This window comes from Protopterus annectens, chromosome 9.part0 (assembly GCF_019279795.1).
Source record: "Protopterus annectens isolate FY-2018-M chromosome 9.part0, PAN1.0, whole genome shotgun sequence".
Classification (NCBI taxonomy): Eukaryota; Metazoa; Chordata; order Ceratodontiformes; family Protopteridae; genus Protopterus; species Protopterus annectens.
In genome coordinates, this window is record NC_056743.1 from 1,283,591,278 (window position 1) to 1,283,610,419 (window position 19,142).

Sequence of the window (19,142 nt, forward strand, 5' to 3'; positions counted from 1 at the left end):
GAGAGAGAAAGAGACAGTGCATTTTGTGTTTTGTCTTTGACCTGGCAGCATCAGCTGGAAACATCCACTCACCACATCTGTCTTGCCTTGCTGTAAGTAAGTTAACTAGAGTACAATATTTCTTTTAGATTCAGTAAGGAACATAGTAAAGTTTGGTTTAGATGTTTTCTGTATTCATTTGAGACTGTCCTGTAATGTTTTAAATATTTCCTGTGATTTTGAACTCTGATGTCACTGTGAATACACATTTAATATCGTCTTGTGCTTTTACTATTTATTATTAAATATATTTAAACCTTTCAATTGTGACTGGTCTGTTAAGAGATATTTAAGCTTTTAGAGTACTTGCATTATCTATTTGGTGGCACTGTGCAGGCCACTCCTAATAGCTTTGCTGTTGGTTAAACTATCATTTGGATTAATAGTAACATTACAAAGTATGACTGAACACTCTTTGTTAAGGGCCTTAAAGCAGCTGATAAGAGGTTCTGGTGGCAGTGAACTACCTTATAGTTTGGGCAGAAGGGGTCATAGCTAGTAAACCAATGCCATCATTTCCCAGGTGTGTGTGTGTGTGTGTGTGTGTGTGTGTGTGTGTGTGTGTGTGTGTGTGTGTGTGTGTGTGTGTGTGTGTAAGACAACTCTCCAAGAATATGTGTGTGTGTGTGTGTGTGTGTGTGTGTGTGTGTGTGTGTGTGTGTGTGTGTATGTGTGTATGTCAGCTACTTGGGCAGGGACACAAAGTACCGGTTTGATAGAGAGAGTGTTGAAGGACTTGGCTTGGAACCCTGGCTAAGGACTCAACTCTATAGCTGTGCCAGTGGGGAGTCTTACTGGGGATCTGGAGAAAGAGGGAAAAAACAGCCCCAGACTGTCTGTGGTCTCTGGTGTGCTCTTAAGGCAAATTGCACTTTACTGTGTGTGTACTTGTCAGCCTCCCAGTGAGTATATCCCCCACTGTTGCCAGTGGTGATGATTGAGGCTCCTTGTTTACCATTGCCAGTGGTGGGGTGTCACAGCATCACTATTGTGATATAGAATTTTAAAGCAGTATTAGTAGCACAACAGGTAGTATACTTGTGTCTTGATGAATAAGGTTGTGGGTTCTACTCCCACAGCATGTAGATGGATTGCTGATAGTGTGTTGTATTTTAAAGGGGTGGGGTGCTGCAGTCCTGAGCATGTTCTCCTTTGGATGGGATGCCTAGTAACTATGCATCTGTTTTCAGTTTGCTATCTATTCCATATGCGATATTACCAGCTTACCATTTTTTTATGTAACATACCAGGCAATTTATTCTTCAAGGGCAGCAGGCACTAAATTTGTAGATGAAACACTGAAATATAACGTTGTTTGCTAGCATCAACCTTTTCATTAGTTATGGATCTCTGTAATGTGTAATTATTAGATGACTTTTACTTCTGCAGAGATTGTGCATATTGACAGATACTGGTGGATTGTAATGACAGAAGTTTGAATGGCCTTTTATGGTTGAAATGTTCTGAACTGGACAGTTTTGTCATTATTGGTTCATATGTTTTATTTTACTGCTTACTGGAAAAATGTTCAAAACTATACATTTAAAACGTGTGGTGCTGTATTATAAAAGGGATATAATTTGATTATTATATATTATAATTTAATTATACAATAAGGAAGGGGAATCAAAGAACTTTTGCATGGTCCTAAAATGTGTGCAAGGGGCCTATGATTTGAAAACAGCCCAAAGGTTAACTTAATTCACCACTGGCCAGATGCATTTTCTTTGAATGTGGGTTTCGGTGCTGTTTCAGTGAATGTGAGTTTCAAAGACACTGAAGTTTTAATACTAAGTCTGTTTTCATTGTGAGACTGTATTGCTTTGTTTAGAAAATGCTTATCAGTGTTTGTGCTATAAAATTTGAAATAAATTTTAAATTAAATGCAGGTATCTGTAATCATTGTAGAAGTAAAGTAGAAAACAATATACATACTGAGAGTTTTGAACATTGTTTATGGCAGCTGGGGAGAAATAGCCAAGTAATGGGACACTGGAATAGCTGTGTGTGTGTGTGTGGTGGGGGGGGGAGTGGAAGTTGTGGTGTGGGGTGGGGGTTGATCCAAATGCAAAGTATGCTTACAGCCACCTTTTTGTTTACAAAAAAGGCAATACATAATACATTCTTTGTTTAACATTAAGTATTAATATAATCTAAAAACACAATCCAAAATATAGGGTGTCACAAAATATTTCCTTTATAAAAGGGGGTCCTCAAGCTTGCAAAGTTTCTAAACCACTGATCTAATGTTATGGTTATGTACCTAACTTCAGTATTTACCAGATATAGTAGGTATAAGCAGTTTTAGCCAATATCAATAAGTAAAAAAAAAAGAAAAAAATAAACGTTTCTTAAGGATGTCATTTTTAGATTCTTTTGCAGGAGGGCTCAGAGGTCTGTACTGGCAATACTGTGGAACACTCTGTTCCAGGTATATTATGTGGGCAGCTAAGTGAAGGCTGTAGCACCAATGTAAGAAAAGTTCCTGGAATCATCTAGAAGAGAATTCATATGTGGTTACTAGGCTACTGGCTAAAAGCCATTTTAAGCATAGCCAAGTTTATCCCACATTTAACGAAATATTACTGATGTGTCAATACCCCAAGGACTTTTTATGACTATGATATACACAGACTACCCTTGTCCTTTAGGGACGGCTGCCAAACCAGGGGTATATTTGTCATTTTCCATCCATTAGTTCAAGATACATTTGAATAGGGTTAGAGATGTGCTAATGATGAGATGATAATTAGTGACGTAATTTCTTATGCGTGGATACAGAGTCAAAGAAGAGTACTTAACATGTGAAGGAAAGAGATGCAGATAGATAAAAGACAGAGCATTGTGTGGGATACTCATTACTCAGTGTAAGTATATTTGTAACTAGAAAGTTAAGAGAAGAGTTAAATCATACACCATTTCCACAGGCAACCAGATTAGAAATTCTAGACATTTGGAGAAATTTAAAAAAAAAGCAAAAAGCCTGTTCATATAAATAAAGCTTATAGTAGACATGTGAAACAAATTATATGTCTTTATTAAAATAATGGCAGAAGCTTGCTTCAGTATCTTGGAAGAACTAGAGGGAACACAGGTGTTAGTGTAACAAACTGTACAGTGTAAAGCAAAAGAAGCCTGATCATTTTTAAGGTATGATAAAGACAGACCTTGCTTTACAGAAGGAAGGCTTTGTGTACCATGAAAACCTGATTCCTGCTTGTCATTATGTTCTGTTTTTTTTATACCTTTCTAATTTCATTAGATAAGCACCCAGGAGATATAACAAGTGCCACAGGCAGTATAGCTGTGGATACCGCTGGGAAAAATATTATTTATAATGAGGAACAGGGTGTACAGAATTTCAAAACTGGTGTCAACCATAAGTGCAACACAGTCAGTCAGAAGACAGTAACAGAGAATAATACAGAACATCTTACCTCCTCCTCAGAAAACTTATCTGCTTGTGTCATCAGCAGCCTCTTAAATCTGCAAAGGTAAGAGTAACTAATTAAAGTCAGCGAAACAGTGCATGTGCGTATACATAATTATTTATATACCCATAGACATATACAGGATATGCAGAGTCCAGGGGTAGGATATCACAGATAATCGTGTACTGTGGGAGTGGGTGAATCAGTGAGTGGAGGAAGTTATAAAGGTGTCTCATGAATGCCAAAGCCAGGACTCAGATATTTAAGTAAGCATCCCAGAAGACTTTAATATAACCGTGATATCTAAACAATGAGCTGTGCATATTCTTGTTTGTAAACACATTTTTTTCTGTGGAGTTATTTTATACTATTGTTAAAATACTGTGTTTATAGAAAAAAAGAACAAGTGCAAAATATGTAGCTGTCATTCTTGCTTTCTTTACAAATTAAAATAAAGTTTACAAGATCAATGTAAATGCACATTAACTGTTGGGAGGTAAACATATTTCCCTTACACTCTCCAGGTTGCTTTCATCTACATTTCATTTATCTGTTTATTCTCTGCAAAGATATGTCAAAGACTTTACTCTAAACTAATGACAAATGCACCTTACTCTGTGTGACAGAAACTTCTAGAAGAGTCATTTATAAATGGCAAGAGAGATCTGATAACATATTTAAAGCATTTTATACATTTCAACAGACAGATACTATAAAGAATTTTTGTATGCAAGAAACTTGTGGCAAATTAATACAGCCAAGGAGAAAAAGGCCATACATCCAATTCTCTTATAAGTAGAAGTGGAAAAAAGTCAGTAAAACCTTTAAGTTATTTATTATGGAATTGTGGTATAAACATGTTAAACCGATTTTCTGGACAAAAGGAAGACAACCAGAAATATATTAAAGTGCAAAGGTGTGTATGTGTAATATACATATACGTGTGTGTGTGTGTGTGTGTGTGTGTGTATAAATATATATATACATATTCACAAACACACACACACATATATATATATATATATATATATATATATATATATATATATATGTGTGTGTATATATATATATATATATATATATATATATATATATATATATATATATATATATATATATATATATATATATATATATATATATATATATATATACTAGCTGTACCATTAAATGAAAAAGAAAGAAAAGAGAAAGCGCACGTTTCTAATATGTTTAATTTCACAATGCTTGTGGGTATACAATATTTTTTGTTGTTCCATTGTCTGTGCAGATATAGAGATTGTCTGGTTTGCTGACTCTAGAACACGCAACATATAATTGTCCATGTGAGAAGCAATCTGTGTGTAGATCTAAACCACACAATTCTAAAGATTGGCCCTGAGCTTTGTTGATGGTGATTGCAAACGCCAATCAAATTGGGAATTGCAATCTCTTTAATTGAAATGGCATATCCGTTGGAATCATAGAAATGCGAGGAATGAGGACATCTTCACCTTTGAAAGGTCCTGTCAAGATTGTTGCTTCTATGACGTTGCTCATTAATTTTTTTACTGCAAGCCGCGTGCCGTTACAAAGCTTTGGCTGGTTGATATTTTGCAACATGATAATTGGCACGCCGATTTTCGATTGCAGTACATGCGGTGGCATCCCTGGCAGATTGAGTGAATTCAAAAATTCTGTTGGATAATTAACCGCTTCATCTGCTTCCACAACAGTGTTGATGGACTTGTATGTGACTGCCTCGCTTTGAATGTTAGACTGAATAATATTGTTAAGTTCGTAGACATCTTTGTTCTTGGCCGCAAGAATAGCTCGTTTAGTCAGCCAATTGTGATTCTTATAATTGGTTTGAATATTGGGAAATACTTTTTCAACCAATTCTTCTTTTGACGTCACTAAATTGCAGAAGTTATGAGGCAATGAAATTCGTCCTGAGATCACATCAACCGGCACCTTTCCATTCCCAATTTCCAGCAATTGATGTGAGAATATCTCAGCTGATCGATTGTTTTGCAGCTGGACACACATATTTGTAGTTAATTTTAACGTCTTTACGTATCGCCACAAAGTAGAGTATTTCAGGCAAGCATTTATTTCGTCCGCTCAAGGAGAATGAAGCAGATCTGAAGCTGCAGTACGCGATCGCCGTGCTCGCAACCGTGCATCCTCAAGTCTGGCTGTACGTCGCTCTGCTGCTTCCTCGGTATGTATTTGAGCCATTCTTTGTCTGTTTCGCTTGTTCGCTGATGCCCGTTCTTCCTCAGTTTGATTTGCAATTACTCGTTGCACTGCTTCCACTCCGCGAGTACGACGACCTAAGTTTGATCTTCTGCGAGGCATTATTTGGATGAACTAAAGCAGATCGATTGCACTGAAAAAGAAGTAAGAAAGTTATAACAAAAACATATAAAATTGCATATTTGTATACATATATATAGAATCCATAGTAGGTATATAAAAACACGCGCGTATTCGAATGCAACGTGTGACATCTATATAATAGTAGGTATATAAAAACGTGCATGTATTCAAATGCAACATTGTGTGAAAATTTCATAGCAATCGGTGAAGAACTTTCGGAGATTTAAGATTTTGAACAAACAAACATTTACATTTTTATTTATATAGATGTACACAACAACTCAACATCTCTAAAATTAACAGCTACTTCATCAAGGAAAATACACTGAGAACAGCATCATCAATTTTACAGAAAAAACATCAAACCAGTGTTTTTGTGTGTGTGGGATATACATATACATATCTAAGGTTTACCATCATAATGTCGGCAGTCACATCCCTGAATGTGCGCATGGTCATACTGTTTCTGCGAATTCTGTACCAGCGACATGTCAGATCATTGAAGAAAACAGCGAACGTCGACATTTCCGACCGCCCCATACCTGAAACAAGTGCTACCATGGGTCAAAAAGGGAGTGAGATTTAGTGATTTGGAATATCAGCTTTCACTGTTTTGAAGAGTCGCAGTTTGGAGTTCGCGGAAGTTGTTTCGACAATGTGCCTGCCAACATTATGATGATAAACTATATATATATATATATATATATATATATATATATATATATATATATATATATATATATATATATATATATATATATATATATATATATATATATATATATAGACAGATAGATATACTAAGACTGCATATTACTTGGGAAAAGGGAAATCCTTTCCATAGGTATTTCACATTCTTGCCTAATTCAGTGCTTCTACACTAGTCATCCTGTTTATTGAACAAATTGTCTGCAGTGATGCCAAACTGATAAACAGGCATTTGACAATAGAATATATAAATAATAATATATATATATAAGAGTAAAAAGGTCACACAGACTAACTAACCATTCAATAAGAACTGCAAGAGACACCCAGCCAGGCTGGAGTCTTCTGTGTGTAATACCTTAAACCTCCCGTAGTGGGGGCACATTGGATATATGCAAATGACCCTAGTATTTCAGCCACATGGTTTCTGAATGCCCATTAATTTTTACTTTTTAAGTCATTGTGGGTGCATTCAGGTCAATAAATTCAAACTCCACTAGGTATAAACATGCATGCTTCATCTTTTTTTGGCCTCATCAGTACATCCTAAGTGGATTGTTTTGCTGCACATTAGAAACACGGAACATGCCACAGATGCAGCTTTGTTTGAGCGTTTCAATACATATATAATGGTATCAAAATATATGATTCATCCTAGCTCTATTTGTAGATATTACTAGGAGCATATGATGCTGTTGATCATATATTTGTTCTCCAGCTGCTCACTTATTCTAACTGAACATTTTTGTTTTGTTGACCACATATAAGTTTTGTTTCTCAGGTATAACAATCGTTTGTTTTGGGGACTGCTTAATCAATCATGTGGCATATATGGATTGGCAAGGTTTTGTTTCTTGGAGTATTTCCCTCTGTTATTCATTTTATTGCTATATGATCTGCAAGCAATGTGAAGTACAATAAAGTGTATTTTATCTGCTGATGGTTTTGTTAACTATTGACACAGGTACTGCATTTATTGAAATGCCTGCTAATGATTTTGATAATGTGCCAACATGGCTATATATCACAGTTTGATAATAAATGGAAAAAATCTTCTAGCAGAGATCTCATGATTGAGATAATATATCATGATAGAGGACTATCAGGACAGTAGTCTAATGACCACTCTCTCCTTGTCAGTACCCTCCTTCAGGCAGCACTTCCTTTCTCCAAGGCCACCAGTCAATCCTGGAGTAAATTTGTGAACACATATCCAGTCACCAAGTTTATTTTTAATGGAAGATAGTGAGTTGCACTGTTTATCATGAAGGGGAAGTTTATTCCAGAGGTTTGGGAGGCTCTGGGTTATAAACCTCTATCCCTTCCTCGTGTTTCATTTAACTGTTGGTGAAGATTTAGGTCTCTTATTCTGGTACTGGTGGAGATATTCGACTTGCAGAGAAACAGGAGGTCCAGGACAATCAGGTCTCTAAAGGCTCTTGTGGTAGCTGAGGGACATTAGGCCTGTGATCTTTTTGGCTGGGAACATTTGGGGTCTAATTGTTTGAAATGTTTAGTGAGATACATCCCAAAGAGGGTATTGTACTTGATGCCTGGCCTGACCAACGATGAGTACAAGAAAGTAATTATCTCTTTAGACTTTGGTGATATTCCTTTGGCAATTAGCTGGGATTAAATAAAGGGATTTCCTGAAAACCATTAATAAAATTGCCAAAGATTCCAAAGAAAACCACAAGGCATTCTATAGTTATGTCAAGAATCTAAATGGCAATGCTCAGATCTGCTCTGAGCTACAACAGAATGGCATTAAATATACTGATCCCAAGGATATTGCCAATATCCTGGCAGATCGATTTAGTGCCAACTTCACTCCCCTCTCACCCCCTAAAGGGCCCATCTCAATACCAAAAGATTGCCAAATTCCGATAATCACAGCCACATAGGTAGAAACAGCACTCTCCAAAGCTAAGAATACAGCATTCATGGGACCAGATGACATCCCAGGCTGTGTACTACATGAACTACAAAATGAGCTGGCACCTCACCTAAGTGTCATGTTTAATCATAGCCTCATCTCAGGCTTCGTGCCCACTGAGTGGCGCACAGCTACAGTTATTCCGCTCCACAAGGGAGGATCCGCCTTGGATCCTGGGAACTACCGTCCCATCAGTCTGACAAGCCTGATCTGCAAGGGCATGGAACGCATTATCATGGAACTTATAAACAAAGACATTGGCAACCTCCAGACACTGGAACCCACCCAGTTTGGGTTTGTGAAGGGCCGATCTTGTCTCCTGAATCTGATTGACTTCTTCAAATCGGTCTCCAGAGCTGTGGACGAGGGTAAGGCAGTCCACACAGCCTATCTGGACCTCGCCAAGGCCTTTGACACCATTCCCCACTCTGGAATCATAGATAAACTTACTAAGCTGGGCATAAATCCCTACGTCACTCGATGGGTTGCCAACTGACTTACTGACAGAACCTAGACTGTAAAAGTAGCCAACTCCAAATCCAGCTCCAGAAAAGTGACAAGTGGAGTACCTCAGGGTTCAGTCCTGGGAACACTCTTGTTTGGCATCTACTTCTCTGAAGTACAGGCCAACACTAAGGACTCTGGCTAACAAAGTTTGCAGATGACTGCAAACTGGGAGTCATTATTGAATCCCCAAATGATGTGGATATTCTACAAAAGAGCCTTATGGAAACAGATGCTTGGTGCCAGAGCCATGGGCTCAAGCTTAGTGCCAAGAAATGTATAGTTATCCCCTTTGTACCCATGAACTACCACATAGGTGGCAGGACACTAAACCTCGAAAGTGTGATGAGAGACTTAGGGACACATGTGGACAGTGGTCTCACTTTCGATAACCACATTGCCACAACAGTCAAGAAATCCTTCTACATGGCACACCTCATCACTAAGGGCTTTTCATCCAGAAAAAAGGAGGTCATTGCCCCACTGTACTCATCCCTCATTAGACCCATTATTAAGTATAATGCCCCATTTGGTATGTACCTCACAAGACATCTGCAACAGCTAGAAAGGCCACAGAAATATCTCACTAAAATAATCACAGGCCTAAAGCAGATGCCATATGCTGATCGTCTAAAAAAACTCCAGCTATACTCTGTGGCATATCGTCTACTCAGAGGCGATCTCTGCTTAACATACAAGGCCAAGTCAAACCCTGAGCTGTTGGACATGCTCCACTTAAAGAAATCCCAATCCCTCAGAGCCACACGCTCCAGGGATCTAAACCTTATCATCACAATGAACAAAACATGCTGGAGGGATAGGTTCCTGACCCAGAGACTCCCCATACTCTGGAACAGATTGCCCATACATGTCAAGCAGAGCGCCTCATTGGCCTTCTTCAAAAGGAACCTTGATGATTGGATGGGAGATAGGAAATTCACCCCGGGGATCATGTCAGTCGCCCTGCTAGACAGGGGCCCAGTGAAGTAAATATTGTGGGAAAAAATTTTCAGGGAATTGTTGTGGCTAGGCTTGCATAGGCCTTAGGGCAGATAGCCAAGTACCAACCTATGAACCTATGAACCTATGAACATCGTGGCCAAATGAGAGGGAGCTATCAACCCATGCAGCTGGGTCCCCAACTATATTTTCATTTTGTAGTGGTGTGTTGTCTGTTCAATATGAGGAGAGGATGGGCTGTATACCGAAAGTGATGATAATACATTTTTTAGTGTTTAGTTTGAGCCCATTTTAATACACCAAGACTTTACAAGGGAGAGTTCATTCTGAATGGTTTGGGTGTCAGAGAGTAACTTAACAGCAATCCCCAGTTTACAGTCATCTGTGAACTTTTTTATCCAGAGGTCTTGGCTGTCTGATTGGAGATATGAGAAGTAACTACCAAAAAGGAGAAGCCCTAGCACCATGCCCTGAGGGACACCTTTAGTCACTTTCAGATTTTCTGATGAAGTACCTGGATCTCATGCTGTGTGGGCTCTCTCTTTCGGCCAGTTTGAGATCCATCTTACCACATATGGGTTGATTTTTAAAGCATTTATCTTTTGTATGATACTAGCATGGGTAATAGCATTGATGGTCTCAGCCAGGTCAGAAATACTCTGCATATACTGCACGGCTGCCATCTACAGACTCTGTCAGCCTGTCAAAGAAATTTAACAGATTAAATAGACTGGATCTAGCATTTTATTCATTTTTTGAGATATTTAGAAAAATATGAAAATTATATCTGTATAAATTAATATCATAAAAACAGCAGTTAATCTCTGTACTTGCACTAGACAGAGGCCAAATGTTAAGGCAGTTGAGTTTGACATTGTGTAAGCTTTAAGATGAAATCTTTTAAAAACCTTGTACATAGCATGGTTTGGGAATTATTGATAAAAATATGAAGAAGCAATATTTGAAGCCTAGAGGTGTCAGTAGGAGGTAACTGCAGACGCACCGTCACTCGGGTGTAATGAGTTAAGTTAAACAATTTGAGGAGTGTGTCGCTATTAATTAAATAGCCAGGTATGTTATGAAGTCCAGTGGTAGAAGTATTTTTGGTCATGGTTAGCATTTAATTTGGAAAGAGTAAAATATTCAGATATTTCAGGGCTTTGAATGAAAGTTTTGGGGTGAAGTTGGCACTAAGTTTTTTACACTGATACTGGTAATATCAGCAGGGTCAAAATAGGAGGTCCTATTATGAACACGTTCTGACTAATTTAGGGGTTTTTTTTTTTTAGTTTTCTAGCAAGCTAAAGAAGGATTTATAATTATCTTTGGCTTCAGAGGCCATCCTAAGGTCATGGACTATTTTAGTGTTCTTCAGGTTTTATGTAATGCTTTTGATAATACCCTTGACAAGATGGGTTTTGGATTTTCTGACTAATTTAATGAGTTTATTTGTTTTGCTGTACAGTTTGTTTAGGGTGGTGAATGACCAGGGTGGTTTGTTTTGTGAATTTCCCATAGTACTTGGTTCTGGTAGGGGCAAGGGATTACTAGCGCTATGTATTTTCCTAAATGGGTCTAGTGAGGTGCAGTGATAAGTGAATTTTGATACTTTATAATACAGTATGTCGAGGCTGGCATGTTTGCAGTCCTTAAATTCAGTGAGATTTACTGTTGGAGCTTTTGGGAGTTTAAAGAAGAAAGTCTCAAGTTTACAGTCAGACTTCACATGGAAAGGAAATACCAGGGGAGTAGCGCTATAGGTGGCCATATTTGTAAGAAATGGGCATGAATGCTGTGCCTTCTAGTAGGTTTATTTGTCAGATGATCAAGGGAGCTTTTGTTTATTAAGTCTGCGAATTTTGGGGCATATCTACAGTGGAGGTACAGGTATCCTATTTTATTGAAGGGTAGTTAAAGTCACCCAAGATAGGGGATATTTTGTTAATAGGAATATCATTTAAACACTAAGGCATCTTACATGGTCATCAGGGAGGAAAGAAGGCATTCTGTAACAAACTATTAAATGATATTTAATCCTACCTAAAGTTATCTGTAGTAAAATGAGATCAATTTGTAAGTCCCTAGGGATATGTCTGAAGGCAATATATCCACTGGCAAATATGGAGACTCCACCACATCTGGCATTGGGCCTGAAAGCACAAAAAGTACAAATCTGTGGTATACATGAAGTGCATTCCTTACATTTAAACCAAGTTTCAGCACAGACACAGATGTTTTCCAATTGCACGAGAGCCTTAAGATCAGGCAATTTATTTCTGGCATTAAAGAGGCACCTTAATACAGTCTAATTTTGGGACTGATATGCTAGTTACAGTGGAATGTCCATCAAATGGACTCTGCCATCAAAAAGGCACTTGGGGCTGCAAAGACTTTAGCCAATATGCAAAAGCCTTGAAACTTGAGGTGCAGGCCATCTTCAGTGAAGCAAACTGCGCTGCTGAGCATCTCATTCCATACCTACTGGATTCCCTTGGAATGACACAGATTACTTAACCAGTTATTGAATCCAGTTATCTTTTCTTTGTATCTGGGTATCATTTGAGGTGAAGGAATAATTCTTCTCAGGATTACCATCTTACCTACATTTTTAACATACCTGGAAAGTTTTAACATGTCTCTCTGCATTTCCTTCAGGGTTCGACATCTAAAGTCATTCCTTCCCACATACACCGGTACCATATCATAGTCATACTTAACCTTGTAATGTCAGAGATCCTGGTAACTGAGAGACAGCTCACTGTAACTCTCACCTTGTCTAGCTTTCTCAGTGAAGAGTCGATGTACCTGACAGTAGATTCTGCTATTACTAAAACAATGCTATTGTTGCTATAGCTCAAAGTGATAAAGTTTGGGTATTTTTCTTAGGGTTACTCTTTACAAGAAGTATGCATGAAGTGGATGATTTCTGCTGTGACTTAACTTTCTTATATTAAGGAGTGATCCTGAAGTGAATGCCTTACATTTTCAAGATCAGACATCTCAGTGCAATTAGAAAAGCATCATGGTGGGGTTATATAAATCTCACAGGGAAAGTTAAAGGTGAGAGGAAAGCATCCCAATTAATTAGGTATTTACATCTCTCACAGATGAAATTATTAGTGTTGAGCATTGTTTATTTTCTGTGAATATGAGGCAGTTTGTACACTATCTTAGGAGACCTATTGCTAAAAAGATGGCAACAAAGGTGAAACTAGCAGGCTGACTTTCCATCTTATCCAGTGCTTAGGTGTTTAGAATGGTAAATTAAATGCAGTCAACATAGAGGAACTTCCCAATTTGACCTACTAGTGCTCACTTTTATGAACATTAAGATGACACTAGGAAGAGCTAACATTGAAAAACTTGTAGTAAGAGCAGGCAACTCAAGAGCCCCCAACTTTAAAAGAGCAACAGAGATTGAATTGGTGAACACAATGTATTCTTACTGTTTGGAATATGGTGGGAAAGCAAATGTATTTAAATGGCTTAAAGGGAGAGTCTTCACAAAATGATACGTGTGTGCTTGCTCATAAAAGCCAATAAACAAAGAGAGTGAGGGAAGTATTTAGGAACACAACTACAACATGTTGGGTCTTGGACATTAAGCTCTCTAACTGACTAGTCTGGAGTTGCCTTAAAACAAATACCAGTCCTGAACTTGCCTGAGTGTCATGTACCACATAAGAAAGAAACACCTTGTAAATACTTTATTTTGGTTTTAATGTTTGATATCTGTTTAGAGGTTTTAGCCTTCCTTTTTAAATAATTTGTAAATACTTCACTGTCATAAATAACCTGCATTCATGTTTTCTTGTTTTTGGAAATGATTAAAAATATTTACAAAAAAAAAAAAAAGAAACTAGAGATTAAAACCAGCAGATAGATCACTCCACTTAAATTGTAAAATGAATGCAATTATTTACTGGAATTACTAATATAAGCTTAAAGACCTTAGCTAAAGCAAATACAGACTGTTAAAATGAATTTAGAAATAGATCAAGAAATGAAAACCTTTTACTTATCTGTGTTGTTCAATGCATTGGGACTATCAGAAATCAGCAGCAGATGAAAGGAAGACGTCAATAACAGGTTAGAATGTTGGAAAATCATTATACACTAATCATTATAACTGACTGGCCTAGAACTGCCTTAAAGCAAACACAAGTCCTGAACTAGCCTTATTGTCAGTCACTACATTGAAAGAAACTAGGATTCTATGCCAACAATTAGAACACTTAAATGACAAACACATGCAGTGCAATTGTTTACTGAAATAACTAATACAGTCTTAAAGAACTTAGCTAAAGTGGATCCAGGATGCTAAAATGAACTTAAAAAAGACCAAGAAATTAAATGAAAAATAATCATTTATCTTTGTTGTATGCATTGGAGCTGTCACAAATCTTACCGGTAACCATTAGGGTATACTTAAGAGTGAGATAGTGGTGTTTTTGGAATGGGAGGGAACAGTCTATGATGAATGGACATACTGTATTCTAAATTGTTTGTAGTGTGGACATTTTTTACAAATGGCAACAGCTAGGATTGAAAGACATATTCAAGATGATCTAGAAGCACTCCTTTGCCTGTAGCTTTTTTAGCCAGTTTTTGAGATGTTGGGCTAAAATGTCTGGGTCCAAAGTAGTACAGAAGTAATTTTACTTTGATTTTTTTTTTTTGTATTTTGGTTTGAAATTGATGGTATGGTCTAGCCAGCTATCAATATATATGACAGCTGAAGATGTTTAGTTTGGGTTGTTTTTGCTGTCTTTAATATCAAGGGTCAATCAGGATTTAATGAGTTTCTGATGGGTATCAAAGCACATACTTTCTGTTTTACTGGTGTTGAACAGAAGTTTGTGTTATGTTAACTAGCTGTTCAGTAAATGAAGGCCATGTTGATGTTTGGTTTGGTTGAGTGCATGAAAGGGGTCAGATCCGTATTGTACCATATCATCAACATAAGGGATCACAGGTATATGGGGGCGGTCATATGAGACTTTGTTTGTAAACTTAGAAAAAAGTATCTTAACAAGAATGGAGACTTGTGGTACTCCTGTAAGGACATGCCCAGAGTTTGAGATGGAAGATCATATTTCAGTTCTGAAGAGTCTGTTGATTAGAAAGTCTCTGAACCTTTGGCATGAACCAGTGTTGGTTCCTATACCCATATTCTGCTAGAAGGAGGCTGTGATTAGCAAATTCAAAGGCCTTAGTAAAATCTACAAAGAGAGCCCCTGTAAGATTACCCTTATCAATGTTCAGTAATGCATCATCTGTGAGAGGCCAAACAGCAAACATGGCACTGTGACCTGTCCAAAATTATTGTTGTCTGAGTGAGTGGAAGTGGTATTTGTGGATGTATTCAGAAAGTTGGAGAAAATTATTTAGTTAGGATTTTTCCAAAGGTTGGTCGAATGAAGATGGGCAGGAAGTGTCAAATATGATCAGGATTATGTTCATTTGAGATTTGTTTGATTAGGGTAATTTTCCAGATGAGAGGCATTATATTTTTGATTATGCATAGACTGCAGATATAAGAAGAGGAGTTTTAATGTCAAGTTGCAAGTTATAGGTTGCGGGACAGAATAAACTAGGGGGTTAGGTTATCTGCCTTAGTAGGGGCACCTGGGGAATCTGGATAAAAAGAGTTTCATTGTCTTTAGTTTTTTTTTTCTTTTACAGGAAAAAGGGGGATAAAACGGGGGGATGTGTGTTTTAAATGAGTGGAGTGGCTGAGTCCTAGTGGGGGATGATTTCTAAATTCATTCAGAAAATCAGTTGGTGATAATGGATTGTGTGTGTTATATGATATTACATACACACAAACATTTCAGTCACAGACAATAATGAACTTCTAGCCTGCTGATAAATATTATGAAAGAAGTGGTTTTGGAGAGGATTGCCTTGTGTTAACATATTAATTTAATTCTAGAAATGTTTAAATTTACTAAGAAGGAAGATATGTTAATATATAAAATGGTTGTACTTATATCTCATAATGGACTGCTTTGAAAGAAAAGTTTCATAGGGTAACAAAATGTTTATGGCTGTCTGACATGGGAATTGTTTTTTTTTTATTTTTACCATGATTCATCTGCTAATTTTAAAAGTGATTTTAGTTATTTAGTCCCTAATTTACTTTGAACTGTTTAAGAAGCCTTTGGGTAAGGAAAATATTTATCTTGAAGAATGACAAGAGTTTGGCTGAGGGTTTTGGCTGTATTGTTAGGGTATTTTCAGGAGAGACTGGGCAACTAATCAATGTTAGAGAGTTGTTGTACTATTTTGTCAGTATTTTGACTGAAAGCTATTAGCTTTGGGGGGATTTGAAGGGATTGGTTACAGTAAGTGTGAGTGGGAGAATGTTTTTTTTTTTTTGTGGAGATTATTGAGGGACCGTTGGCAATTAGAGACCAGGAAAGGAATATCTGTGGGGGTGTACACTGGGTTGTGTTTGTTCTATAATTAGTTGAATGAGGCCACGATTGGTTAGGAACTTGACCACATCATTGGAATGTAGGCCTGTTGGTTTAGGCTAAAATCACCTATAATATGAACATATTTTTTCTTGGAGAGAGATGGCTGAGATGATTGTTAATGTGAGATGTGTTATGTGGAATGGGAAAGGGACAGCAACACATAGAATGAGTGATCTTCTCTTTTGAGAGGCAATTTAAACTACTAGATGTTAGGTTCTGTTAGGTCGAGGGCATTGGCTTTTGGTTATGATTTGGGGGTATTTGGGGGGTATGAAGGAGAAGAGTTTCTCCTCTTGGACTGATCCGTGGTCTAGGGTATAGTTATAAGGGGGAGTAGGTAGTGGCAATTTGGTGAGTTGATTTTATTCCACAAATCAGTGATGGTAACAATGTCTTGGGAGTGACTAGAGAGGAAGCCATTTTTTTACCAAGTTTGATTTTAATACTGTGTGTTTTTAGTAGGGTATACAGTATGGTAGCATTGTTGTAGTAGTGTTAGCTATTGAGGAGTTGGGGTGATCTGCTGTTAATTTTGGCATTCCTGCAGATTAATAGAGGCCCCTGGGTGCAGCTGTTAGTCAGCTGTGGAAGGACAAAAAAAATTATCAGAGTAAATTTGTACAGGTATTTTGGAAGCATTCCTGAGTGGTTTGAGGGTTTAGTACAGCTAGGAATCACGATGTTTGAGGGTTAGTGGAAGAAAGTTGACTGATGTGCATGATGATTAAAGGAACAGAGTAATTTATGGCAAAGTAATGGGGAGGGTTGTAGAGGTAAGTGTGTTGATGTAAGGATGCTAGGGTGTAGAGTCCAGTAGGGACGAGGTACTTCATTTGTCTGGGAGGCAGTAAGGGAGAGGAGAAATATGATAGGGATATGGGCAATGGCAGCCTGGGTCCAGGATGATAAGAGCTGCAGTGGAAATGAAGACAAAGTAGGATTCAGACAGGGATTTATTAGGATTATGAACAGAGATGTGGCTGAAGCAAATGGAGCAAAGTAAAGTGTTTGGAATAAAGAGATGACATATAAGCAATTGAGAAGGAATATAAAATATTCTAGTTCTACTTTATTCTGAGCCTGGTAGTTAGAACACCTATGGCAGACAAAACAGTTCAAATTGTTTATAATCTCTGAGAGAGCTAGAGTTTTGTAGTTTGTTTCCTTAAAAGGCAGTGAATTAATCATGGAGGAGTGTGAAGAGGTAGCAATAAATCTGATACTGTGGGGGATGGCTGAGGAATTTTGGTGGGAGGGGAGTGAGACATGCCTCACTATCGGTGGTAAAAGGAGGCAATCAGTCCAAGCTTGTGCAGTACAGACCAGCACATTAACCAGGTGTCACAGTAAAACTACAGATGACTTTATAAAAGGTAAAATATTTCCATGTAATTAAACTATTACTTGGTTATGATCAGAGAAACCTTGTCATATGTCTTTGTAGTGTGTGGAGCTTTGTCTGTTTCATGTACTACCAGTAACACAGAGAGAGAGAGAAAGAAAGAAAGAAAGAAAGAAAGAAAGAAAGAAAGAAAGAAAGAAAGAAAGGGGGAAAAAGTGTGTAGGAGTGAAAATGTTTTGATCCAGTCAACAACAAGCTACAGAGAAGAAAAGGAAAACAGAAGCTGTAGGACTTAAAAGTGCTTTACAGCTTTCAAGTTGTGAGACACATAGAACTGCCCTACTTATAGTGTCCAGAATGAAAGTGTATCTTTTGTCCTATAAGAGATCTAAAAGTTGCAATACACTTTACACTGCCACCCTCCTCCCCACACAAAATGAGTAATCTAACTGGTAATATACACCTTCAACTTGAACTATTCTTCTCGGGGTATCACAGAAAAGTTCTCCTGAGGTCTTGAAATGGATGACATGAAAAGCTCCATAAAACCTGTAGTTACTTTTATCAAAAATGCACGAAAAGTGTGAAATGTAACAAGCTATGGAGGATAAGCATTTTTGATACAGAAATGCAGCAGGGCCTTATAAAGTGAAATTATTGTATACACGCACACACCCACACACACACACACACACACACACACACTAGAACAAACTGTAGCTCCATAGACTGCTACTTTTGTCAAATGCTATGTTAACTTATTTGTTTTATAGCTTTCTGGTTATCTAAGCATCTTTGCTTTGAGGAAGTTACCACAATTTAAAATGTTGATACAGCAGGAAGAAAAGGCTAAAGATTTTTTTACTTAACATAGAAATGGTATATTTGTCCAAAATGACCATAGTGACTCATTCCTGGATACCCCCCTGGAGTTTCTTCAGTAATGCAACTCTTTGTTAGGAGGTCAGCTCAGCAGTAGTTCCAGTGGACATGTGTTTTCCTGTTGGAGTGCTGGGTGGACTTTTAACAAACTTGGGAAGAGTGAAGAAAATCTTTATATGGTCTGCACATGAGAAGGAAAAACAGCCTGCTCCCCAGAGTCAGTATGCTCATGCCTATAAATCTTGCCTGCTTATATTTCTCAACTGATAAAATGGCATAAGAGACAGTGGATCACAGTTATCTACAGTTAGTGGTAGTGGTAGAACAAGCTTGCTACCTGTGTTTTTCCTTATGCACCCTGTCTGCTCAGAATTTGTACTTTATATGTTTATGTGCAAGTCTTTCTCACACTGCATAGTTTCATTTCTGTAAAGCAACTAATTAAATTATTCTATCTCAAACTAGTGTAACTGGCTGCTTATTGATGCGTATCAAGC

The 19,142-nt window shown here is 37.6% G+C and overlaps 1 protein-coding gene across 1 annotated transcript in view; it reads right to left on the reverse strand.

The window, feature by feature from the left end:
* Positions 1 to 19,142, reverse strand: part of MYL7 (myosin light chain 7) — a 70,252-nt gene that overhangs the window by 20,952 nt on the left and 30,158 nt on the right. The window contains exon 6 of the mRNA XM_044084221.1: positions 3,477 to 3,525. Coding sequence (XP_043940156.1) covers positions 3,477 to 3,525 — 49 coding nt within the window. The remainder of the gene's footprint in view (positions 1 to 3,476; positions 3,526 to 19,142) is intronic.